The following is a 26,806-nucleotide window of genomic DNA, read 5'->3' on the forward strand; positions in this document are numbered from 1 at the left end:
AAATCCAGCTGATATGTTCACAAAGGCGGTGACCACTGACAAACTGGAGTTGTGTTCGACTTCAGTTGGATTGCAAGAATAAGCAAGGAGGGATGAGTTGCTGCATTGACTGTGTGAAGCCATGATTGAAATAAGTCTTCAAGTGGGAGAATTGTTAAAGGTGAGGCCCATTAAAGAATCCCACATCGGAAGTTTGAAGAAAGAAGAATGAAGGATCTACTATAAATAGAGCTCCCTTATTTCAGTTATTGTATCCCATTCTTCTCTTTTGTATTGACAGTAGAGAAGAAAATAAAGAGTAAAAAAAAAGAGTTGTTTTTTTTTTAGGTGATCTCTTGTGTGAGTTAGAGAAATATTTTCTCGGTAATACTCAAGGCTTAGGTGTTGAGAGATATAGTGTTTTGTATACACTTGTAATATTTCTCCGATAATAATGATTTGCAGCAGCTCCGTGGACGTAGCTTATATTGGGTGAACCACGTAAATCTTTGGTGTCCTTATTGATTATTTTATTCCGTAATTTCTATTATCGTGATGTTCGCTTCGGTATAATGCACAACAAATCAATCATGAACAACAAAGATTTATTATTTGGCAAATTTGGTGCTACATAAGGGTGTCATAATTAAATTGCAAATGGTAGATATTATTGTCAATGATATATTCACATGAAATGCACACTTAAATTTAAAAATAGGCCATCATACCAATTTCAATACAAATCTATCCACATCAACTTCAATGCCAAATTAAAAAGATGCATCCATATCAAAATTAATAAAATTCGATAATGAGGCCAAAAAATATTAAAAATTAGTATGTAATCCACAAAAAGATAGGAATGAAAATTCGTACAATGACATCTGCTAACAAATTTTTTTAAAAAACAATTAAAGTCTTCTTATGAATATTTTATCAAACATGTCAAAAGCACTTTTTTTACTAATAATTACAATCTTTATAAGGCTAAATATAATATTCGAACATCAATTTGAAAAAAAATTTGTAACAGTATACTCTGGAAAAAAAAATTAGCATCTCACCCTGCCAAATCATGTGAAGATTACACCCTGAAAGCAGCATAACAAATCAACAGTCTAACCAATTTGGGTCGTCACCCACTCCAAAAATTCTGCACTATAGCATACATGTTCTTGTCTTTTCCTTTTCACCAATCACCATGTACGGCTACCCTATAATCATCAAAACCATTCTCAGCATATAGTTTAAAAGAAATTGATGGGAAGGGTTAAAGAAAGAAACCTAGAAGTGGAAAAAATGATGGGAAATGAATATGAGATAACTGCTTAGCATAATGAAAGGGAGGAGACGAACGTGATAAAGTGATTAGAGCAGATTTTAAGAGGTTCGAGTAGTTGTGGTCCGCCTGGACATTATTCATAAAGTTACCAAATTTTGAATCTCCATGAAGGTTACACGACATACAATATTATGAGGGGCAAAAGTGGAAAAATAATTTGATGTGTCACCAACGTACCAAAACGGTTTGTATGTATAGATATTGGACGAAACTCATATAGACAAAGTTCATTTGAAAAAACCCTTCTTGCCGATAGAAGTTAAGGAACCCAAAATCTCCATCTCCATTCACCAAAAGTAACATAGAAAACAGAATAAATACTCCGACCCCTCTTTTCCTTCTGTTTAGCCTTGTTAAGCATTGTATATATCTATTCATCCTTACTTTAAGATGCATACCACAAAAATATCAGCGATCACAATTTCTACCTAGAAATCCAAATATCACAAAATCAAGCGTAACTCTTATAACAATTCCAACTAACATCTGTTTTTCCAAAACCACAGTTCAAAATTCTAATACACAGAACCAAACAACAAATAATTCCTTTGAATCAAGTACAAAAATGATGTTCCGTTCAGACGCATACATATGTACAATTTTGTACCTGTCAAAGGGTTTGTCTTTCGCCATTGGGTTTCCATGATTTAGAGGTTTATCAACCTAGAACAGAACTTTGAAAGATGTTCACCTGGAAAATAAGTTCAAATGTAACTAGATTATACAATGATGAAAATAAAGTTCTTTGGTAGTATGTTGAAGAAAATTGCTTGTTTGAACTCGATGTCGTCTAGCACTTTCAACTTTGGCTGGCCTAAGGTGATAGATAATAGCCGAAGATGGGGCTTTGATGCGTTGTGATCGTAGGTATAAAATATCACACATAGAATTAAGCTCAATCGAAGAGTCAAAAATCACATTACTCCAAACTTGTTTAAAATCTCGTTGAACAAAATGATACTAATGTATACAGGAACGTCTGAACTTCTTCTTACATGCAACTTGAAATTATAAAATATGCAATCTCAAAATAATAACGCATTTAAAACACAATTCGATCCTAAAAATAACATGCTAAAACATTAATTCAAATAAGTATGCATAAAGTATTACAATGCATAAATTTTATAATATATATATATATGATTTTGGAGACATGAGTGGACATGAATTTTTTTTTTTGTATGTCAATGATTACATTTTCATTCAGAAAAAATATTGCAACTTGCAAGGAAAATAAGATCATCAATCAAAAAGTCAATAAAAAAATAAAAAATAATTATAATACAAAATAAAAAAGAACGAAAAATTAATATATAAAAATCACGTGACTAAATGAAAAATTATCAATCACGTACTGAGCCAATTTTGATGTTAAGAAAAGCCGAAAATTTATTATTCATGATTTAAAAAATTATGAAATTATTGACTACCAAAAACTCCAAAATCTCAAATTTTAAAATCACTTTAAACGTATTAAAAATAGAGCAAAATAATTTACATTGAAGACAAGTAAAATAAGAACTTTAAAAAAATTTAAAAAAAAATTCACGTGATTTTTACAATAAAAATATTTTAATTTTTCAAAAAAACAAAAAAAAAATTATAATAGGGTTTTAAATAAATATTAATTTTACAAATAAAAATTATAAAATAATTTTAAGTAAAATGAGTAAAAATAGTAATAAAAGAATAATAATAAAAAAAGGTTGAATTCAAGGGGGTCACGAGGAATCGTAAACGGTTCTTTCCTATAGACTAGGGAGGCGGAACCAATAGACCGAATGCATTAATGTTGACTAATGTGGGCCAAAATTATATATACCTAAAATAGAAAAATTATACTATATATATACTACTAAATTTTTCAAAAATTTTTGGGGGGGCCGTGGCCTTCCTTCGCCCTACAGTAAATCCGCCCTTGTGTCCTTGTATATCCCAACATTATCACCTCTACCAATGCGCCACCTAACTCCTTTTTCAATGAGATCACGACTTTATAATAACGACCTCAATATATAAGAAGGATTATTACCCAATGAAGCAGACAAAATATTCCGACGTCTAAAATATTTACCTTTTAAGAACCCGTGCAACCAGGGATTGTGGCTCCTCTATAATTCTCCAAATTTGCTTAGCCAAAAGAGATTTGTTAAAAGGAACCAATTTACGAAACACCATACCCCCCATGCATTTTGGTTTACATAACTCCCTCCAAGCCTTCCAGTGCATTCTGGTTTTACCCCCCTCAAAGCCTCACCAATAATTAGAGCATTCTCTTTCTATCTCATCACAAATTGAAGTAGGAATCCGAAAACACGACATAGCATATGTCGGAATTGATCGTAATTTCAAGTGTGTGTGACAGCTGGGAGAGGCTTGTTGGAGCCACTTTAAAAAGAGAGCATCTGAGAGAGATTGGACTCTGCCCCAGCATAAGCTCCTCCATTATTTCTTCTTATTTCACTCAAGATGTTTATAGTATTATTTTTTTTGTTTTAATTAGGTTTCTTTTGACTTAAATATAATTGGGTGTTGTTTCTTTCTGCGCTTTAAATTAAAAGATCGGCTGTAGATGTTGGCTCACCAATGTGTGGATATGCATTAACCAAGAGGATACACCAGAATGTCCAGGGAGTTGCTGCAGGTGATCAAGACTCATTGGTTTGTTGGTAACTGCTTATAACTGACGGATAAGCAGTGTACCAGCTGGAATAATGTAGCAACTTCGGTTGGCTCAAGATATATAGGGTGATAGACTATTTTGAGATAGATATATAGACTCGGCTGTATTGTTTCTCTCTACACTTTGGAATTGAGTTGTAAAATGCATTCTCTATAACTCTGTAAACTTGTTCTTGGTTATAGTGAAAGATCTCTATGAAGGTCAAGAAGTGGATGTAGGATTTATCCGAACCACTATAAACTCTTGGTGTTGATTGTGTTCTTCTCATGGTGTTTATTATTCTTGCATGTGTGATCAAATATCGAGTGTGATTCTTGTAAACAAAGAGTGATTGTGTGCCGTGAATCACAACAAACTGGTATCAAAGCCATTGGTTACGATCATCAATGGGTTCAACAAAGTTTGATATAGAGAAATTCACCGGGAAAAACAATTTCGGATTGTGGCGCTTGAAAATGAGAGCCCTACTGGTTCAACAAGGCACGGATGAGGCACTTCTTGGGGAAGAAAGGATGGCAGATTCTCTAAAAGAACCAGAGAAGAAAACCATTTTGGCAAAAGCCCACAGTGCACTTATCTTGAGTCTTGGAGATAGAGTTCTGAGGGAAGTTTCGAAGGAGACAAGTGTTGCTGCGATTTGGATCAAGCTGGAGAGTTTGTACATGAAAAAGTCCTTGGCAAATCGTCTCTTCTTGAAACAGAGACTATATACCTTCAAGATGCCAATGGGAAAGGAAATCGAAGATCATGTAGATGACTTTAACATGATCATCTTAGATCTGGAGAACATTGATATCAAAATCGAGGATGAAGATCAGGCACTTCTCTTGTTACGATCTCTTCCAGACTCTTATGAACAATTAAGGGATACAATGATATATGGAAGAGAGGCTCTAACACTTGAAGAGGTACATGCTGCGCTAATGTCGAAAGAACTCAATAAGAAATCAGAGTTGGTGAATGGAAATTCAACAGAGGGCCTATTTGTAAGGGGCCGCACTGAAAAGAGAGATTACAAAAACAAGGATAGGCCTCGGTTCAGGTCTAAGTCAAGAACCAAAAGGAAGTGTTTTCTTTGTCACAAAGAGGGACACTTCAAGAGGGAATGTCCAGAACTCAAGAGAAAGAACAAGGACAAAGAAGTAGAATCTGGAGATGTTGCAATTGCAACAGATGGTTATGAAAGTGCAGATGTTCTTTCAGTTACAACAGAGAAATCTGAGAAAGAATGGATTCTAGATTCAGGATGTTCTTTCCATATGAGCCCAAATAAACACTGGTTTTGTGACCTCATTAAAGGAGATGGTGGACAGGTTCTCATGGGAAACAATGTGGCTTGTAAAGTAGAAGGTGTAGGGTCAATCAAGCTCAAACTTGTAGATGGTACAGTGAAAGTCCTTACTAATGTAAGGTTTGTTCCAGGACTAAAGAGAAATTTAATCTCTTTAGGGATGCTTGATCAACAAGGATACACTTTCAAAGCCAAAGATGGACTGCTCACTATATCGAAAGGGGCTTTGGTGTTCATGAAAGGATTAAGGCATAATGGATTATACACTTTGCAAGGCACAACTCACCAAAATTCTAATGCTCTCTCAGTTTCACCTACTGATGACAGAACTAGACTCTGGCACTTGAGGCTAGGACATATAAGTGAAAGAGGATTGAGTGAGCTATGTAAGCAAGGAATTTTTGGAAATGATCAAATCAGTAAACTTGAGTTTTGCGAGCTCTGTGTACTGGGAAAACAAACAAGACTCAAGTTTAATAAAGCAATCCATAAAACTAAGGGCACACTTGATTATATCCCTTCAGATGTTTGGGGGCCATCAAGAACTGCCACACATGGTGGATCTAGATATTTCATAATATTCATAGACGATTACTCTCGAAGGGTGTGGCTATACTTTATGAAACACAAGAATGAGGCCCTAAGTAAATTCATAGAATGGAAATCCTTGGTTGAGAATCAAACCAGCAGGAGAATCAAGCGTCTTAAGAACTGATAATGGACTGGAATTATTGGATCATAAGTTTACTGATCTGTGCAAGAAGAATGGTATTGCTAGGCAACTCACGGTGAGGCATACTTGGTAGCGCTTATCGCGTACGCCCAAATTACCCGACTCAATCAGATAAACAAATTAATGTAGTAGTGTGAGTAGGGATCGTTTCCACGAGGAAAGGGAAATTTAAAAGTGTTCTTTAAAAGAAAAAGAGGGTTTTCAAGTTTGGATTAACTACTAAGAAATTTAAGCAACTAAAATTCACTGGCATGCAAAAATTAAATAAAGATTGGAGAAATTCAATAGGAGACTAGACTTGGTTTCGGTCAACTACACCCTTGATTTCATTCGATCGATCATCGATTATCTAAAAATCTTTAATCACGTTGAATATTCATCATTGGAAATTAAATTCCTGTTTTACCTTAATCTTAGTTAACTAGACACAAGCGTTCTAAGATAACCCTTATCAATGAATCAACCCAATACAAGCGATTAGATTTAAACTCACGATAACATGCAAACTAGTAAAACTGATAAATCTAGACAACTCATACACAAGCGGATGAATTTAGCCTAGTCAATTATTATCCCTACAATTTCTAACCTCACAAGCGGACGATTATTAATTGTAGTTGCTTCGCAAATCAGATAATTCGAACAATTACGTATTCAAACTCTAATTTAGCAGTAGATTATATATAAGAATTATCAGGTGATCAATCTAATAATCAAACATACAATCATGAAATAAATCAGAATAATACTTGATACTCAACAATAATCAAACTTTGTAAAACAAAAATCTCACGAGTAAATTAATCAAGGGCTTCGTTTTCCTTAACCAAGTATTAAAAACTAGCCAACACAATTCATGAAGAACAAAGTAAAAATTATAAGAAAAGGTGGAATTCTAGAATTCTTAGAAAAAACCTAAGCTTTGCAAGAGATTATAAAATCCGTCTCTCCCCCTCTCCCTGCGTTCTTCCCCCAATTCTCAATAATAAAACTCTATCTTGGTAACAAATCATCCAAAGATAAGCCTAGGAATTAAAACAAGAGTTTCCAAAACATAAAATTCTTCCAAAAATAAGTCTGTGCGACCGATGGGGCGCGCGCTCCATATAGTGGCGCGCGCTCTCAACCTCTACGCTCTTTCATTCCTCAGAATGGCGCGCGCGCTCATTGTTCCTGCGCGGGCGCTCAGTATCTACGCACTTTCTCCTCTTTTCTTCTCAGCAATGGTGCGGGCGCGCCACTCAGCAGGGCGGGCGCTCCTTGCTCTCGAATTTCTCCTTTTCTTCAAATCTTTAAGCCTTCAATTCTTGATCTTTTTTTCCCTCTTTTGCACTTATATCCATCAACTCGATTCCCACGCCTTGTTTCCTTCATATAACAAAAACAACAGAAAAGCGCATAAAATCGACCAATAAAACACAAGAGTCAAGCACAATACTAACAATATAAGCGCATAAAATGCACTTATCAAATTTCCCCAAACTTAAACTCTTGTTCGTCCCGAACAAAACCAAATTTCTAAAAAAGAAACTTACACAACACCCCAGAATCATCAAGAATTATCGTGTATCAATAACCTCAGCAATGAAATCTAAAATTTTTAAATCCAATCACATCACATCCTCCTAACATTGAAAAATTATTTAAGCAAGAAACATAGATCAACCTTATAGGCTTTTAGACTCCGCAACTCACGTTCACAACACTCTCCCCCAAACTCAACACAAACATCTATAGATCATGAGGACTTTCAAGGTAACTCGGGATCAACACAAAAGACATTCAATCAAAAACGCTCACAATCAAATTAGCTCAAGAAAGAATAAAGTGTGTGCGTGTTTTGATCAAAATGCATATTCATCAAAAATGTCAATCGACAATCCATAGGCTAAACTCTCACAATCTCTCTCCACTAGTATATTAGGCGACTGTGACTTTGTCCATAGGTCTTATTCAGCTTATAATGTACAACTGGGCTTATGGCTACAAACGAAGGAAAAAATTCAAAAAGGGAGTAAAATATGATTTTATCTCTTAAATCCACTCCTCTTCATTCACACGGCAAACTTTTTCATTCTTTTCAACTCCATTTTTTTTCTTTGCATTTTCGTCCCGCTTTTTTTTTTTCTTTTTCACAGTTTTCTCTTTTTTTTTTTTTTTTTTAGATTTCTCCACCCAACGTATTTCTTTCTTTCTCTTTTTTTTTTCTCTACTACTACACTTCTGTCGATTTTTCATTGAAATTCTCAACACACTATCCATTTAAGTATTCAAATCAAGAGTATAAAAATCAAACATGCAATTACTCCTTAAAGGTAGGAAATAATGTTTAAGCTGCAGGTAGTAATTGTAGGACCTTGAAATAATGCCGAATTGGGTTTTATCACACGTTTTCACGCATGCCATTCATTTTCAATTAGCTCAAAAGGGGTAATAGGGACATAATGTATTAAGGGTGGCTTGAAAGGCTCAATCGAATTAGAAAAATTGCCTATCTCATTCCTAAGTCACAGTATACCCGTATTGCGCCCCGAGGGATGTTCAAGCTAGTTCTAGATTAATCTCTCTCCACAATTAACTCATATGAATTCAACCAGTGCACAAAAAAAAAGAAATCACCAACAGTAAACGGTGATTTTGCACAACAAAAACTCAGCAAATGCACCTCTTGTGCTCATGTATATGTGATAGCTCAAAGGGCAACTATGGATAATGCATGAATAAATAAGTAAAGGCCCAATTGATCCAAACGACGCCTCAATACTTTCTATTTCTGTCTGTTTCAAATTCAGGGTCAAACGAAATTCACAGAGTATATAAGAGTTTCAAGTTCACTTGGTCGAAGTTTCAAAAAAAAATTTGTTTGTCAGGAGGCAGACATTCAAGGATTCAATTTCCCCATTAAAACAACTAAACATTGGTTATCTTACCATTGATCTCAAAAGTGATGCAACCCATACAACTCACACAAAAACCAATAATCAATAAATTAACAAACTAGACATGGACACACAAACACAACTGACGCTCAATTAAACAAAGCAAAACAAAGCAACACCTAACATCCTACGGAACTCCCCCCAAACTTAGGTACATACATTGTCCTCAATGATATGACAGTATAAAATAACAGAACCAGGACATGTACCTCGGGTGATGACCGTTAGTGGTCACCACCATCACCATCAGGATGTGGATCAGCAGGAGGGTCAGTCGGGCCAAACATCGGAGACCACTGTGGTCGTGGGGGCAGGAAGCTGGCACCATCAGGAAAGTAGTGTGGGAGAACAGCTACAGAGAGGTCCATCATGTAGTTCATAAAGATTCCAGACGTCTGCTGCATAGTGCGAATATCCTCTCTCTGCTTCTGCTGCTCCTGTCGTGATAGGCGCACCTCCTCCTCGAGTCTAGCCAATGGATCAGTCATAGAAGGATCCGACTGATGCTGGGGTGCCTGTGCTCGACGTCCTGCAGCTCTCTCGTCTCTCGCTTGCTGCACCGCTGGAGGTATCAAGCGGGTGTTACAGTCAAATGCAATGGCGGTGATGGGCTTCAAAATCTCCTCCATGGGTCTCCAGTCCACCCCGACCTCCTCACAAAGATCAGAAATAATGACAGGCAATGCAAGACCACCACTCATCTTGCCGCCTACTACGTGCAGAATAGTCTCTTGACAAATGAGTCCCAAATCAATGGAATTCCCCTCCACAATGCAATAGAGCAATAAAGCTCGATCCCGTGTAACCTCGTGCTCATGGTCGGTCGGCTTCAGATGAGCACAAATAAAATTATACCACAGATTGACCTCATATTGCAGCCCAGTCTTCTTTAACTTGGATGGCATACCATCTCGCCCATAGCGCCACTCAGCCCCCGGTCAACAGATGCGACGAATAACAGCGTCGTAATCAGTGTCACTGTTTTTGAATTCTTGATATTCGTCGTGATACACCGGAGGAATCTTAAAGAGAGTATTGATGGTGTGGGAGTCGAATGGAACCATTTTCCCACGCACGAGTACCTTCAACTGAACATGTTTCACCTTGAGGTTGGCGTAGAACTCTCTAACCAAAGGAACAACTGCGTCTTGAGGTTGCTTTGCAAACTCCTGCCATTTTCGGGCAACAATTTCCCGACCAACACTCGTCATATAAGTACTAGGGTCAAAACCAATAGATGCGTCGAATCCTCGTTCGGCGAGGATATTCTTCCCAAGCCATTCTTGATAAATTGCAGCCGCCTGGGCATTCCAGAAACGCTTACTATCTGCGGAAGGGGCGGGAGTAGAAGAAGAAGAGGCCCCAAACTTAGTTTTCTTCGTGGGCGCCATAGAACAAACACTTGGTGTGCACTCCTGAAAATTCACAAAAACCACAATACCACACCCTTCTTCCCTCTAACTTCAACAATATACCCACGGTACGACTCCACCACAATCACCAAACAACCAATTAACAAATAATATGCCCCCAAACTTCAACAAAATTCAAACTTCACAACTTCACAATATGAATATCGGCTTGAAGGAAAGCTTCAAACCCGAAAATGAAAACCAACACTTACCCAATATAAGAACGAACTCGATGTCCGACTTGAAAAGCTCCAAACAATTCCCACTAACAATATGAGCAATCTGACCAAAATCCACGCTTCTTCGACGGGTTGAGAGAAATTGGGGAAAGGATTTGGGAGATTGTATTAGACAAATCGCTCCAAAGAAGAGATTTGGTGAATGAAATCGATCTCGTGAGATTAGGGATTTAGGGAAGTTTGCAAGAGTTGGGGGAGAAAGTGAGACAACAAACTCGAAAAAGTGTTTTATATATCCCGTCGTGCGGGCGCTTGGTGGTGATGGAGCGCGCGCGCATAGGCTTCGCACAATTTATCTCTCGAGATGTTAGATCGCGCGGGCGCTCCTGAAAGTGGGGCGCGCGCTCATGTGCTTCGACTTTATAAGACTTGGTGCCCAGGGATTGCGTGGGCGCTCAATGTTGTGGGGCGCGCGCTCATTAGCTTCGCAAAAATGAAATTTCCTGACTTTAAAGCTGCGCGGGCGCGCGATAGAGTGGGGCGCGCGCTCTTGGCCTACGCAAAAATATAAATTTTCTGATATAGAGGTGGCGCGGCCGCGCAATAGAGTGGGGCGCGTGCTCTATGGCTTCGAATTGTCCAATTTTCTGCGAGGAAAAGTAAAACCATATCAACTCTCAAGTTACGCAAAATTAATAAAGTAAAAACTAAGATAAAATGACAAAAGAAATGAATGAAACAGAGGTGTAAAGACGAGAAAAATAAAAAATTGGGTTGCCTCCCAAAAAGCGCTTGGTTTATAGTTGTCAGCCCGACTGGATGCTATGAGTTAATCAATCTGTGGCGGATCATCGAGTGTGAGATCATGAGCATCCTCTTCCTCATTTGCTTGGACCCCTTCAAAGTAATGCTTCAGGCGTTGGCCATTCACCTTGAATATTTTCGACGTTTCCAAGCTCTTTATCTCTACTGCACCATGAGGAAAAACATTAGTGATAACAAACGGGCCAATCCATCTAGAACGCAACTTACCTGGGAATAATCGAAGTCGTGAGTGATATAACAAAACTTTTTGACCGGCTTCAAAGACCTTTTTAGAAATCATCTTGTCGTGGAAAGCCTTTGTCTTTTCCTTATAAATCTTTGAGCTCGCATATGCATCATTACGTATCTCTTCTAGTTCTTGTAACTGCAGCTTCCTGTGCGCTCCACTCTCATCCGTCTGCATGTTGAAATTTTTAATAGCCCAGTAGGCTCGATTCTCCAATTCGACAAGCAGATGGCATGGTTTCCCAAAAATCAACCGATATGGGGACATCCCAATCGGTGTCTTGAACGCGGTTCTGTATGCCCACAGTGCATCATCCAAGCGCAAACTCCAGTCTTTCCTAGTAGGATTTACTGTCTTCTCCAAAACGGATTTGATTTCTTGATTTGAGACCTCAGCTTGGCCATTCGATTGCGGGTGATACGCAGTGGAGAGTTTGTGCGTCACATGATATCTGTAACACCCGGTATTTTTAAATACGTAAATCCGCATGCATAATTAGGATATTTAATTATTTAAATTTTAGATTTATGGGTTAAATAATTATGTGAATTATTTGTGCATGATTTAATTTATTTTTAAGCATTTAACCCATAATTAGTGATTTTTATGATTTTTAGTATTTTAATTATTTTATCGCGTAGACGGGACCGTGGACAGACGAGATGACAACTTTCTAGCCAATTAATTTCATGAGCCTTTTTAGAGCCCTAAAATATTATTTTGAGTTTTATTATCTCAAAATTTTTAGTATTTAATTTTATATAATTTTAGGAGTCCATTTTTATTCAAAATAAGCCAAAATATTGACTTTTCAGTATTTTTAAAATTTCCTAAATTTATAATTTCGGGATTTTGTTTATGATTAACTTAAATTATCAGATTTTAGTTTTTTTTTAGAGTTTTAAAATTTTAGGTTTTATATTTAAAACTTTTAATTATCCTAAAACCTATTTTAATTAAAAATAAAAACTTTAACCTAATCTACCCCAAACCCTTAACCGATCCTTCACCCTAGTAGCCGCCTCCCTCCCTTCTCCATCATCTTCTTCATCGAGCAGCCCTAAGGAAGAACACCATAGCCACGTTTTTGAAGGTCCAAAGCAAGTCGTCGTCGTCCCGTCGTCCCGGAATCGTCTCACGCCCGTTTTTCTCTTCATTTTCGGTGAAAGACATGAATTTCTTCCAATCTTTTTGCACCTATCAGATATTATATTGTGTGGATTGTGTATGCATCAAAACCTTCAATCTTTTTTAGAAAATGGTTCGAGTGTTCGGATTTTTCCAAGGTTACTTGTTTTTCATGGTTCATGTTCAAGTTTTTAGGCCATGGGTGCGTTCTATCTGCTGGCTAGGGTCCCTAGGGTGTCCTAGGTGTGACTGGCTCGAGTGGCTCGAATGGCTCGAGCCAAACGAGCCAGGAAACCATCTAGAGTCGATCGGGTCCCAAGGAGTTGCAGTCTAGGGTTTCGGGGTTAAAGGCTTCGGGTTCGACGAGCAGGCTGCATGGGGGCTGGGGCTGGGTCAGGTCAGGTCCGCCCAGACGTGGGCTACGTCTGGGCGGCGGCGCTCGGGCCAGGGGCGGCCTGTAGTGGCCCTTACCCGGATCACCTACTAAACAGAACTTATGCATGCAATTAACTTAATTAAACAGATATCAGAATAAAACTGCGGAAACCAAAACATAATACAATCCCAAGTAAAGGAATCTGTAATTATCCAATAATATACAACCAAATCGAATAGCTGTATAGACCCAAACAACAGTAATAAAATCTAAGCGAAGCTCCAGCCGGCCAACCGCTAACTAGCCCCTCTTGGATCCACCCTCCTCTCCAATCGCAAACCTGCCCCATGGAATAGGGTGTACAGAAAATACAGAGTACGAGACGTGAGCATAAAAATGCTCAGTGCGAGAGTATGAGTATACATGCATGCAAAGTGAACTCCCTATAGACTCGAGGTCAAGGATCAGATAACAGAGACAGACCGGGCCCTGGTATGTAGCACGCTGTGCCGTCGCTTCAGGAGGTGGCTCCCATACCGAGATAACCGTGGATACGCCGGACCCAAATCGATGGAAGTCCAATCCACTAACAAGATAGGGTACAACCCTACTAACAGACATCTCGAAGGAGATACAGCAAGATGCAAATGAATGCAGCATAATATCATGACATATAAATCGTGCAGTCACATAATACATGCATACTCAGTCAGGATATCTCGAACAGTACTTTCGTACCTCAAAACAGTGAAAGCTCTACCAACTCTAGGTCCACGCCTATAGTCTGCTCTACACTGCCAAATGATACTACTATCATTAAAGTGCTCTAAAAGCCTTAACTAAGCTATTGCATACTCCTAAATATTTATAGGAAGCAAAAGCTATACCTTCGTCCGTCGTTAGCCCTTTGATGTCGATGCCCCCAGAACTAGGGCACAACTCCGCTACGACTACCGAACGCCTCTCCGACCTCCGGACCAAGCCTAAGAAGACTAGAACAGCTTCCAAAAGGACTAGAAAGGAAAGGAGAACTCGGAATTGGCAAATGAAAGTGAAGTCTCGGCCTTCTATTTATAGACAACGATCGGAACTTCCGATCCTTGATCGGAACGTCCGAACCTCGATCGGAACGTCCGATCCTGCCATCGGAGCTTTCGAAGATCCTGATCTGCCACGTGTCAAAATATCACTTGATGACTCCGGATAGGGGTGATCGGAGCTTCCGATCCAACCACACGTCATGCCTGACGTAATATCGATCGGAGCTTCCGATCCTGTTCGGAGCTTCCGATCCTGTTCGGAGCTTTCGATCCCGATCGGAGCTTCCGAACTCACCTTCGGAGCTTTCGAACTCTACCCAAGTAATTATGATTAATTCTTTTAATTACTCAATTAGGGTACGGGCTACTACATTCTCCCCCACTTAAGATATTTCGTCCTCGAAATCAGATCTTAAGTACCGAACGCAAATACAGAAATCAGAAACATTCTTTTATTCAAAATCAAACGTTTACAGAGTTTGCAACTGAATACAACTTAAAGAATGAAATCAATACAACTCAGGATGGTCTTTACGCATCCTGTCCTTAAGCTCCCAAGTAGCTTCCTCAGTGCCTCGGCGCTGCCACTGAACTAAAACCAAAGGAATGACTTTGTTCCGTAAAACCTTATCCTTATAATCCAGGATACGAAGAGGTTTCTCAACATAAGTCAAATCCTTGTCTACCTGAACCTCAGATCGCTGCAGAATATGAGATTCATCTGCCACATACCGTCGCAACAGAGATACGTGGAACACGTCGTGAATGCTGGATAGATGCGGTGGCAATGCTAGTCGATAAGCCAAATCGCCAATACTCTCCAAGATCTCAAACGGACCGATAAATCTGGGAGACAACTTGCCCTTAAGGCCAAATCTGAGAATCTTGCGGAAAGGTGACACTCTCAGAAACACTTTCTCCCCGACCTCGAACTGCAAGGGCCTACGCTTGATATTAGCATAGCTGGCCTGACGATCCTGTGCAGTCTTAATCCGTTTCTTGATCTGATCAACAATGTCTATCGTCTGCTGGATAAACTCCGGTCCTTCAGCCTGTCTCTCCCCCACTTCTTCCCAGAAGAGTGGAGTACGACAACGTCGCCCATACAACGCCTCAAAAGGTGCCATCCCAATACTAGTATGATAGCTGTTGTTGTAAGCGAACTCGATCAACGGCAAATGATCCTGCCAGGCTGAACCAAAATCCATGACGCACGCTCTAAGCATATCTTTTAACGTACGGATAGTGCGCTCTGACTGACCATCAGTCTCCGGATGATAGGCTGTAATCAAACTGAGAGTAGTACCCATCGCACGCTGAACACTCCCCCAGAATCTAGAAGTAAACCTGGGGTCCCGATCACTGACAATGCTCACAGGCACTCCATGAAGTCGGACGATCTCCTGAATGTACATCTGTGCCATGCGATCCACAGAGTACTCTCGGCTATAGGCAATGAAATGCGCTGACTTGGTGAGTCGGTCCACCACAACCCAGATAGCATCACAGTTCCTCGGGGATACCGGCAAATGGGTCACAAAGTCCATAGTGATAAACTCCCATTTCCATTCAGGAATAGGCAGACTGTGAAGCAATCCTCCAGGTCGTCGGTGCTCTGCCTTGACCTGTTGACACACCAAACATCTCGAAACAAACTGATAAACACTGCGTTTCATTCCCTTCCACCAGAAACGAGTACGTAGATCCTTGTACATCTTGTTGCTCCCAGGATGAATACTCAACTTAGTGCGATGTGCCTGAGATAAAATCTCCTCTCGCAACTCTTCATCCTGTGGAATCACAAGCCTACCAGACAAACACAAAAAGCCATCTGACTGATAATGAAATCCAGACGAGCTACCCTCGTTAGCTAGACGAGCTAAACGCTGGGTCTTCGAATCAGACATCTGAGTATCTCGGATCCGCGAATACAAGGCTGGCTCAGATAATATCGCAAACATCTGGATACTCTGCATACCTTTCTTATGCTTGAAGGTAAAACCTGAAGTACAACAGTCACTGATCGCACTAGACATCGAACAAGTCTGAAGTGCGGATAGTCGCACCTTGCGACTCAAAGCATCAGCGGTGAGATTAGCAGCTCCCGGATGGTACTTAATCTCGCAATCATAGTCCTTAAGCAAGTCCATCCAACGTCTCTGTCTCATGTTCAATTCTGCCTGAGTGAACAAATACTTGAGACTCTTATGGTCGGTGAAGATCTCAAATTTCTCGCCATACAGATAATGACGCCAGATCTTCAAAGCGAACACAATGGCTGCTAACTCCAAATCATGGACTGGGTAGTTGTCCTCGTGAAGCTTCAGCTGTCTAGAAGCGTATGCGATCACATGCCCATTCTGAGTCAGGACACAACCTAACCCCTGAAGAGAAGCATCCGTGTAAACTACATACCCTCCAGATCCTGACGGTAATGCCAACACCGGCGCAGAAGTCAACCGCCGTCGAAGCTCACGGAAATTCTCCTCACACTCGGAGGACCACTCAAAATCCACACCCTTGCGGGTAAGATGCGTCAACGGTCGAGCTAACTGAGAGAAGTTCAGAATGAAGCGACGATAATACCCTGCTAGACCCAGAAAACTACGTATCTCAGCAACTGTCGTCGGACGCGACCAATTAAGTACCGCTTCAATCTTGCTTGGATCAACAGAAATCCCCTCCCTGGATATGATATGGCCAAGAAAAACCACTCTATCCATCCAGAACTCACACTTGCTCAGCTTGGCGTACAATTGCTCATCTCGAAGAGTCTGCAGTACTAACCGCAAGTGAGAAACATGCTCTTCCGTATTATGCGAATAAACCAGGATGTCGTCAATGAAGACCACGACAAACTTGTCCAAATACTCCCTGAAGACACGGTTCATCAGATCCATGAATATAGCCGGCGCATTAGTCAAACCAAATGGCATCACTAGGAACTCGTAATGCCCATAGCGAGTACGGAATGCAGTCTTGGCTACGTCCTGATCACGGACTCTCAACTGATGATACCCAGATCTCAAGTCGATCTTGGAGTAAATTGATGTGCCCTGCAGCTGGTCAAACAAGTCATCAACACGAGGCAACGGATACTTGTTCTTCACAGTCACTCGATTTAGCTGCCGATAGTCAATGCACAGCCGCATCGACCCATCCTTCTTCTTCACGAAGAGAACAGGAGCTCCCCAAGGAGATACACTAGGACGAATGTACCCCTTGTCCAAAAGATCCTGTAGCTGATTCTTTAACTCACGCATATCTGACGGAGCCAGACGATACGGTGCTCTAGAAATAGGCGAAGTACCCGGCATCAACTCTATGCCAAACTCGACTTCCCTAGCAGGAGGAAAACCCGGAATCTCATCAGGAAACACATCTGGAAATTCATCCACAATAGGAATGCTCTCTATCCCAATACTCTCAGCGGACAAATCAACTGCATAGATAAGGTAGCCTTCCCCGCCAGACTCTAGAGCTCGACAGGCTCTCAAAGCTGATACCAAAGGCATCGGGGGTCGCGCTCCCTCACCATAGAAAAACCAACTCTCACTCCCTTCCGGATGAAAGCGTGCTAATCTCTGATAGCAGTCCACTGAAGCTCGATAGATAGTCAGCACATCTATTCCCAGAATGAAATCAAAGTCGTCCATCGCCAGGACCATGAGATTTGCCAACAGAACGTTCCCTTCGAACGCTAAAGGGCAACCCATCACTAGACGCTTAGCCAAAGCAGATTGGCCCGTCGGAGTAGAAACAGACATCACTACGTCTAGTGCAATGCATGGTAACTTATGCCTCTTAACAAAACGTGCAGAAATGAAGGAATGAGATGCACCAGTGTCAATAAGTACAAGAGCAGGTATACCATAAAGAAGAAATGTACCTGCGATGACTTTCTCATTCTCCTCCACAGCCTGATCATGTCTCAGGGCAAACACCTGGCCAGAAGCTCGTGGCCTCAAATGAGAACTCCCAGCAGACTGTCCCTGCGACCTCTGCTGTACGGTAGCCTGAGAACTCGATCCTGAACCAGAACCAGAACCACCTCCCCCAGACATTGGACAATCTCTCCGGATATGACCAGTCTCTCCACAACGGAAACAAGCTCCAGAAGCTCTTCGGCACTTGTCGGATGGATGGTTCTTCCCACAGTGATCACACTTGTCCTTCTTACCATAACGGACGACACCTCCAGAACCAGAGTAAGAAGAAGATCCAGACTTCTTGAAAGTTTGGGCACGGGGACCCAAAGAACTAGCAGGTCTCGACTGAGAGAAAGACCTGTTCCACCGAATGCTGTCCTCTGCCTGATGACAACGGCTCACCAAACCCTCGTAGGACATGTCGTCGCCAACCGCCACACGGTCATGGATCTCAGGGTTAAGGCCCTGAAGAAACAGATTATACTTCATCTCTGAGCTATCAGCAATCTCGGGGCAATAGGATAGCAGATCAAAGAACCTTTGCTGATACTCATCGATAGACATGGCTCCCTGTCGCAGACTCAGTAGCTCGCCTGCTTTCGACTGTCGGAGTGCAGGAGGAAAATACCGCTTTTGGAAAGCTGTGCGGAACTCGGCCCAGGTGGCCACTCCTCTCGCCGCAACAAAAGGTGTAGAAGTAAATCTCCACCACCTGCGCGCACGCCCATCCAGAAGATAGCCAAGGGTCTCCACCTTCTGCTCATCGATGCATTGGAAAGTCTGAAAAGTCGTCTCCATCCGGTCTAACCAGTTCTCCGCATCCTCCGGAGACTCACCTCCAACTAAGGGCTTAGGACCCATAGCTAAGAATCGACGCACAGTGAAACGCTCGTCGTCATGGTGACGATGACGCCGTTCTCGACGAGGCTCCCGGTCGGCATCACCCCAACGCCCACCAACACTACCATGAGAACTCTGATCGTCACGATTTGACATCTACAAAAATACCTCAAGATGAGACTAAATCCCAAGAAATCTTTTGCATGCTCTGATACCATAAATGTAGTGGCCCTTACCCGGATCACCTACTAAACAGAACTTATGCATGCAATTAACTTAATTAAACAGATATCAGAATAAAACTGCGGAAACCAAAACATTATACAATCCCAAGTAAAGGAATCTGTAATTATCCAATAATATACAACCAAATCGAATAGCTGTATAGACCCAAACAACAGTAATAAAACCTAAGCGAAGCTCCAGCCGGCCAACCGCTGACTAGCCCCTCCTGGATCCACCCTCCTCGTCCAATCGCAAACCTGCCCCATGGAATAGGGTGTCCAGAAAATACAGAGTACGAGACGTGAGCATAAAAATGCTCAGTGCGAGAGTATGAGTATACATGCATGCAAAGTGAACTCCCTATAGACTCGAGGTCAAGGATCAGATAACAGAGACAGACCGGGCCCTGGTATGTAGCACGCTGTGCCGTCGCTTCAGGAGGTGGCTCCCATACCGAGATAACCGTGGATACGCCGGACCCAAATCGATGGAAGTCCAATCCACTAACAGGATAGGGTACAACCCTACTAACAGACATCTCGAAGGAGATACAGCAAGATGCAAATGAATGCAGCATAATATCATGACATATAAATCGTGCAGTCACATAATACATGCATACTCAGTCAGGATATCTCGAACAGTACTTTCGTACCTCAAAACAGTGAAAGCTCTACCAACTCTAGGTCCACGCCTATAGTCTGCTCTACACTGCCAAATGATACTACTATCATTAAAGTGCTCTAAAAGCCTTAACTAAGCTATTGCATACTCCTAAATATTTATAGGAAGCAAAAGCTATACCTTCGTCCGTCGTTAGCCCTTTGATGTCGATGCCCCCAGAACTAGGGCACAACTCCGCTACGACTACCGAACGCCTCTCCGACCTCCGGACCAAGCCTAAGAAGACTAGAACAGCTTCCAAAAGGACTAGAAAGGAAAGGAGAACTCGGAATTGGCAAATGAAAGTGAAGTCTCGGCCTTCTATTTATAGACAACGATCGGAACTTCCGATCCTTGATCGGAACGTCCGAACCTCGATCGGAACGTCCGATCCTCGATCGGAACGTCCGATCCTGCCATCGGAGCTTCCGAAGATCCTGATCTGCCACGTGTCAAAATATCACTTGATGACTCCGGATAGGGGTGATCGGAGCTTCCGGTCCTGATCGGAGCTTCCGATCCAACCACACGTCATGCCTGACGTAATATCGATCGGAGCTTCCGATCCTGTTCGGAGCTTCCGATCCCGATTGGAGCTTCCGAACTCACCTTCGGAGCTTCCGAACTCTACCCAAGTAATTATGATTAATTCTTTTAATTACTCAATTAGGGTACGGGCTACTACACGGCCGGAGCAGGCCGGCAGCAGCCATGGAGTGGCTGCTGCTCACGGCCGCAGCCGAGAAGAGGTAAGGGGGATCGGGTTAGGGTTTTAGGTGTGGTCCAGGTCGGGTCAGTGGTCCGGGTCAGGTCAGTAGGGTAGTGGGTCGGGTTAAGTGGGTTCGGGTCTGGGTTTGGTGGGCCGGGCTCGAGTCTTTTTATTTTTAAAATATTTTATGAATTAATGGGTTTTTGGGTCTATTAATTTGAAATAAAATTATTTGGACTCCCAAATAATTTTATTTGGGCTTTTAAAATTTTAATTAAGTTAGTCCATTAATTTTATGGGCTTTTGAGCCCATAAAAGTTATTGGGCCAGTCTTTGGGCTTTTGGGCCCATTGGGCCAGTTTAAGTTGTTATTGGGCCTAGAATGCTTTAATGGGCTTTAATTATTTAATTGGGCTTAGAATAATTTTTATTGGGCTTAAGTATGTTATTGGGCCAGTTTCAGTGGTAATGGGCCAGATTTAAGTAAATGGGCTTGAGTGTTAGGGCCAGCAGTCCAGGATCATCCATGAGAAAATTGCATGTGTCCTGATTATATATTTAATTATTTTTATGCATTGAAGTTATTTTAATATTTATATGTTAGTAAGAAATTTAAATTAAATATATATGAAGGACACACATTTTAATTAAGTACATGCATTCATGAAATAATTTTATGCATAATTAAATGTTTAAGGTTGAGCAATAATAAAATATTTTATGTTGGAAGTTGAAGTAGTGTGACAATTTAAGGGGGATTCGTCCCCATATGTGAACTATTGAAGGGCAGTTTACTGCCAATTTAAGAGGTGATTCGTCACCGCCACGTACGTTGGTTTTCACTCTGATCAGTATTTAATGTATGATTTAAGGTTACACTACGGATACAACCATGCGATGTTAGAAAATAAATTGCTCAACAATGTTTATGTATTATGTTATGTAAGTTATGTTATGTTATGTTATGAAATTTTCAAGCATGCTCATTCATGTATATGTATGTATTAGTATTTAATTGTTTTAAATTATTTTAAACCCTTGTTATGTTAGCATGTTGGGCCTCTAGGCTCACTACACTGGTATGGTGTAGGTGAGTACGTTGAGGATGAGGTTGTACCCACCGGAGGCGAGGATGTATGAGCGGGCATGCAGTGACCCCGTGACCGTGATAGATGTCTGAGTCACATGCATGTTTTTGATTATGTCAGCACGTTACACATTTTATATTATTTTTCAGTGGTTGTGAGTTTTGAATATTTTATTGAATATTGTCAGTGCATGCAAATTTTAATCATTTTATTTATGCAGCATTTTTAATTAAATGTTTGACTCAGATATTTATTTTATTTTAAAGAATGCATTTTTATTTAAGTATTTAATTGTTTATTTATTTATTTATTTTTAAATCTTTTTTATTCTGTGCATATATGTATGGGCATATATGTATATATTTTATTTAGTAAGTATAAAAAAAAAATTTTCCGCATATTTATTTATTTAATAATTATAGAGTTAGGGTCGTTTCAATATCTTTTCAATAAAATAGCCACAGTCTGGTTGCAGAAGTGCGTTCCTCTATCACTAATGAGGGCTCTTGGGATTCCAAACCTAGAAAAAATATTGTGTTGAATGAAATCTGCAACCACTTTCGAATCGTCAGTACGGGTGGCTTTGGCTTCCACCCATTTCGAGACATAATCCACAGCAAGTAATATATAAATAAATCCGTACGAACTAGGAAAAGGACCCATGAAGTCGATACCCCATACATCAAAGATTTCACATATTAAAATGGGTTGTTGAGGCATCTCCTTACGCTGGGATATATTACCTGTCTTTTGGCATTGAGCACATGACTTACAAAACATGTAAGCGTCTCGAAATATGGATGGCCAGAAAAATCCACAGTCCAATATCTTCCTAGCTGTTCTTTTTGCTCCAAAATGGCCACCACAAGCATATGAGTGACAAAATGTGAGAATTGGGATTACCTCGCTTGCAGATACACATCGTCGTATGACTTGATCAGCGCAGTGCTTCCACAAGTATGGATCATCCCACACATAATATTTAGCATCACTTCGCACCTTATCTTTTTGTGCCTTAGAGAATTCAGACGGAAATTCATTAGTAACTAAATAATTCACAATATTTGCGTACCATGGTAATTCCGTGCTGACTGAAAATAACTGCTCATCAGGAAATTCTTCTCGCAACTTCAGCTCTTCTTCAACATGAACTAGCCGACTCAAGTGGTCAGCCACACGATTTTCAGTTCCTCTCTTGTCCTTAATCTCCACATCAAATTTGCTCAGCAGTAGTATCCATCTTATTAGCCTTGGCTTTGCCTCCTTCTTCGCCATCAGAAAACGAAGAGCTGCATGATCAGAATAGACAATAACTTTAGCACCAAGTAAATATGAACGAAATTTTTCTAAAGCAAAAACTACTGCTAAAAGCTCTTTTTCAGTAGTGGAGTAGTTTCGTTGGGCATCGTTCAGAATGCGCGAAGCATAGTAAATAGCGTGCGATGCTTTCCCAACTTTTTGTCCCAATACCGCTCCTACGGCATAATCACTGGCGTCACACATGATTTCAAATGGCTTGGTCCAATCCGGTGGTTGGATGATTGGCGTTGAAGTCAATGAGTCCTTGAGTTTATCAAAAGCAGTTTTGCATGACTCATTGAATTCAAACGACACATCCTTTTGCAGCAGTTTGCACATAGGAGATGCAATCTTGGCAAAATCCTGAATATATCTCCTGTAAAAACCTGCATGGCCAAGAAAAGAGCGCACCTCCCGCACACTTACGGGGTAAGGTAGAGACTGAATATTATCAATTTTTGCTTTATCTACCTCTATCCCCTTAGATGAGACGACATGACCCAACACTATACCTTTCCCAACCATAAAATGACATTTTTCAGAATTAAGAACCAGGTTGGTTTCGACACACCTCTTAAGAACTAGATCAAGATCAGACAGACAATCTTCAAATGAGTCACCATAGACAGTAAAATCATCCATGAAGACTTCTAATATGTGCTCTACAAAATCAAAAAATATACTAACCATACACCGTTGGAAAGTAGCCGGTGCATTGCATAGTCCAAAGGGCATGCGGCGGTATGCAAAAGTTCCGAATGGGCATGTGAATGTTGTTTTTTCCTGATCTTCCGGTGCAATTGCAATCTGAAAATAACCAGAATAACCATCAAGAAAACAATAATAAGGATGACATGCTAACCTCTCAATCATTTGATCAATAAAGGGGAGAGGGAAGTGGTCCTTTCGGGTTCCTGCATTAAGCTTCCTATAATCAATACAAACCCTCCACCCATTTTGAATGCAGGTGGGAACCAATTCGTCGTCCTTATTTTTCACCATTGTAATTCCAGTTTTCTTGGGTACCACCTGTACCGGACTGACCCACTGACTATCAGAAATTGGGTAGATGACCCCAACTTCAAGTAGCTTCAGAATTTCAGCTTTTACCACCTCCATCATAGGTGGATTCAACTTCCTTTGTGGTTGCCGTGAGGGACTTGCACCATCTTCCATCAGAATTCGATGCATGCATATGGAAGGGCTAATTCCCTTGATATCTGCTATGGTCCACCCAATAGCAGTTTTATTCTCTTTTAGAACCTTGACCAGTTGTTCTTCTTGCTCGGCTTCCAAGCTGCTGGAGATGATGACAGGTAGCATTTCTCCTTCTCCAAGGAACACATACTTAAGGTGGGTTGGAAGCATTTTTAGCTCAACCACTGGTGCCTGCAAAACATATGGAAGGCGCCGAGTGTTAGAGATCGGTAAAGACAAATAAGATACATCACCTGACTGTGGTAGCTCAGGAGCACTGTTCAGAATATCCTCAATTTCTTCCACTTCGCGGTTGCATCTAATTCCTTCTTTCGTCTTCATAGTGGGTGCTGTAATAGCCACCTCTAGCTCATCTTTTCCTGCATGCTCAAAAACATCTTGGGCCAAGAAATCCACAATGTCAACAGAAAATACACAATCATCACTATCAGGAAATTTCATAGCATCATAGATATTAAATTTCACAACCTCGCCATCAAATTCCATAGTGAGTGTGCCACTGTGAACATCAATTTTAGTTATGGATGTTTTCAAAAACGGTCTGCCTAACAAAATAGGACTATTATGATCACCGTTTTCCATGTCTAGCACATAAAAGTCTGCAGGAAAATCTAACTCATTCACTTGTACCAGCACATCTTCCACCACGCCTCTAGGATATGCATTAGACCTATCAGCTAATTGTATGACAATTCCAGTCTTATTCAGTGGGCCAAGTTTCAAGGATGCATAAATAGAGTATGTCATGACATTGATTGATGCTCCTAGATCTAACATGGCCTTTTCAAGTCTAATATTTCCTATAGTGCATGGGATGGAGAACATACCTGGATCCTTGCATTTGGCGGGTAATTTTCTTTGGATCACTGCAGATACATTCTCACCTAACTCCACTTTTTGACAACCCTTCAAAGTCTGTTTCCTCTTAGCTGTGCACAACTCCTTCAAAAACTTTGCGTATCGAGGTACCTGCTTAATGGCATCTAGCAATGGAATGTTAACCTCACATCTACGAAAAGTTTCATATAACTCCTTAATTCCCTCACCTTTCCTAGAGTCCTTAAGAGCTAAGGGGAAAGGGGCAACAGGCTTATATTCAGATAGAGGAGGAAACTTACCTCTTGGCGAATCATCCTTGGATGATTTTTCCTCACTTACCTTTTGCTCTTCTTCGTGTAGCTTCTCTTTGGGCTCAACCTCAACTTCCTTCTCCTTCATTTTCAACTCCTTCCCAGTTCTTAAAGTTATTGCACTGGCGTTCTCTCTTGGGTTCACCACAGTTTGAGATGGCAGACTGTTGGAATTTTGTGCTTCCAGCTTGTTGATTGCTGTAGCGAGCTGTCCCATTTGAGTAGTTAAGTTTTGGATACTTGCTCGGGTGTCCTATTGAAAAGATGCAGTATTAGTTGCAAGTTCCTTAACTATATTTTCGAGAAACTCATCTGGTGTTGGTATCTGAGGTCTCTGCTGCTGCTGTGGAAAGGGTGGCCTAAAAGCTTGATTTGGCGGTTGAGCTTGAGGTCCATGTTGATTTGCTTGTTGATTCCCGTATCTAAAATTAGGATGATCCTTCCAACCAGGATTGTATGTGTGGAATACGGATCATACTTCCGTTTTGGTGGTCCAGGAAATCCGCCAGTAGCGTTTACCTGTTCAACTGAGTCCTCTTGAAGTGTAGGACACATATCAGTGGTGTGTCCTATTGCAACGCAGATGCCACATGCCTTCGCAGTCTGTCCATTCCCTACAGCCATTTGACGCACAAGAGTGGTTAATTCTATTAATTGCTGTTCAAGGGAAGAGACATTTACCTCATTGTTTCTCCTCGGCGCATGATCAGTTCTGTTGGTGCCAAATTGCTGAGAATTGGCAACCATATTCTCTATTAAGTTCCTTGCTTGCACCTGAGTTTTATCCACAAAAACTCCTCCACTAGCAGCATCTAGCATACTCCTGTCATGAGGTAGCAAAACTTCATAGCAATATTGAATTAAGAGGTTTTCACTTATCTGATGTTGCGGGCAACTAGCGCATAGCTTTTTGAACCGCTCCCAATATTCGTGAAGTGATTCCCCCGTCATCTGTTTGATCCCATAGATCTCTTTCCTGATGTTTGCTGCTCTCGATGCTGGGAAGTATTTTCAAGAAAAATTCTTTTCATGTCGGTCCAGGTTGTGATCGATCCAGAGGGTAAGTAGTATAGCCAATCCTTAGCAGCACTCTTCAAAGAGAAAGGAAAGGCTCAAAGCTGGATCTGCTCCTCGGTTACTCCATGTGGCTTCATGCTAGTGCACACTACATGGAACTCCATCAGATGCTTATGAGGATCTTCACTTGCAAGACCATGGAAAGAAGGCAACAAGTGAATTAATCCACATTTTAATTCGAATGTAGCATTATTTTCTAATGGGGGAAAAGTAATGCATAAGGGTTGTTGATTCAAATCTGGAGTGCCCAATTGTCTGAGGCTCAGGTTCGAATTATCAGCCATCTCTTCTTCTTCAGGAAAAGCAGCTCGAACAAAGGTTTCTTGTTGTTGTCTTCGACGTTCTCTCCTTTGATTGTGCAAGGTTCATTTTCGGATCGTAGAGAAAGTCTTCCTCAGTAAAATCACCTGAAAGCATGAACTAAAGAAAAAGCTAGAAACAAAGAAAAAAATAGAACAGAATGAGAATAACA

The 26,806-nt window shown here is 40.8% G+C and overlaps 1 protein-coding gene and 1 long non-coding RNA gene across 2 annotated transcripts; both read right to left on the reverse strand.

Moving 5' to 3' along the window:
• Positions 1–1,007: 1,007 nt before the first annotated feature.
• Positions 1,008–2,135, reverse strand: LOC140893317 (uncharacterized). The gene is made up of 3 exons (XR_012153100.1): positions 1,499–2,135; positions 1,336–1,387; positions 1,008–1,193 (listed from the first exon to the last, which is right to left on the reverse strand). It is a non-coding gene; the product is annotated as an uncharacterized lncRNA (long non-coding RNA).
• Positions 2,136–11,390: 9,255 nt separating this feature from the next.
• Positions 11,391–25,474, reverse strand: LOC140889592 (uncharacterized). Its single transcript, XM_073297307.1, has 4 exons — positions 25,246–25,474; positions 24,744–24,804; positions 23,220–24,551; positions 11,391–12,063 (listed from the first exon to the last, which is right to left on the reverse strand). Exons 1-4 carry the CDS (start codon positions 25,472–25,474, stop codon positions 11,391–11,393), a joined length of 2,295 nt encoding a protein of 764 aa, XP_073153408.1.
• Between the last annotated feature and the right edge of the window lie 1,332 nt (positions 25,475–26,806).

The sequence above is a fragment of the Henckelia pumila genome, chromosome 3, assembly GCF_033568475.1.
Source record: "Henckelia pumila isolate YLH828 chromosome 3, ASM3356847v2, whole genome shotgun sequence".
Taxonomy (NCBI): Eukaryota; Viridiplantae; Streptophyta; class Magnoliopsida; order Lamiales; family Gesneriaceae; genus Henckelia; species Henckelia pumila.

Excerpts from the sequence above, each read along its gene's own strand:
- LOC140889592 (XM_073297307.1), bottom strand. The coding sequence starts at position 25,474 with ATGGGACAGCTCGCTACAGCAATCAACAAGCTGGAAGCACAAAATTCC. Across the intron at positions 24,805-25,245 it reads CAAGGATGATTCGCCAAGAG|CTGATAGGTCTAATGCATAT; the intron begins GTAAGTTTCCTC and ends TCATACAATTAG. Across the intron at positions 24,552-24,743 it reads GTGCTGGTACAAGTGAATGA|TGATGATTGTGTATTTTCTG; the intron begins GTTAGATTTTCC and ends ATTTCCTGATAG.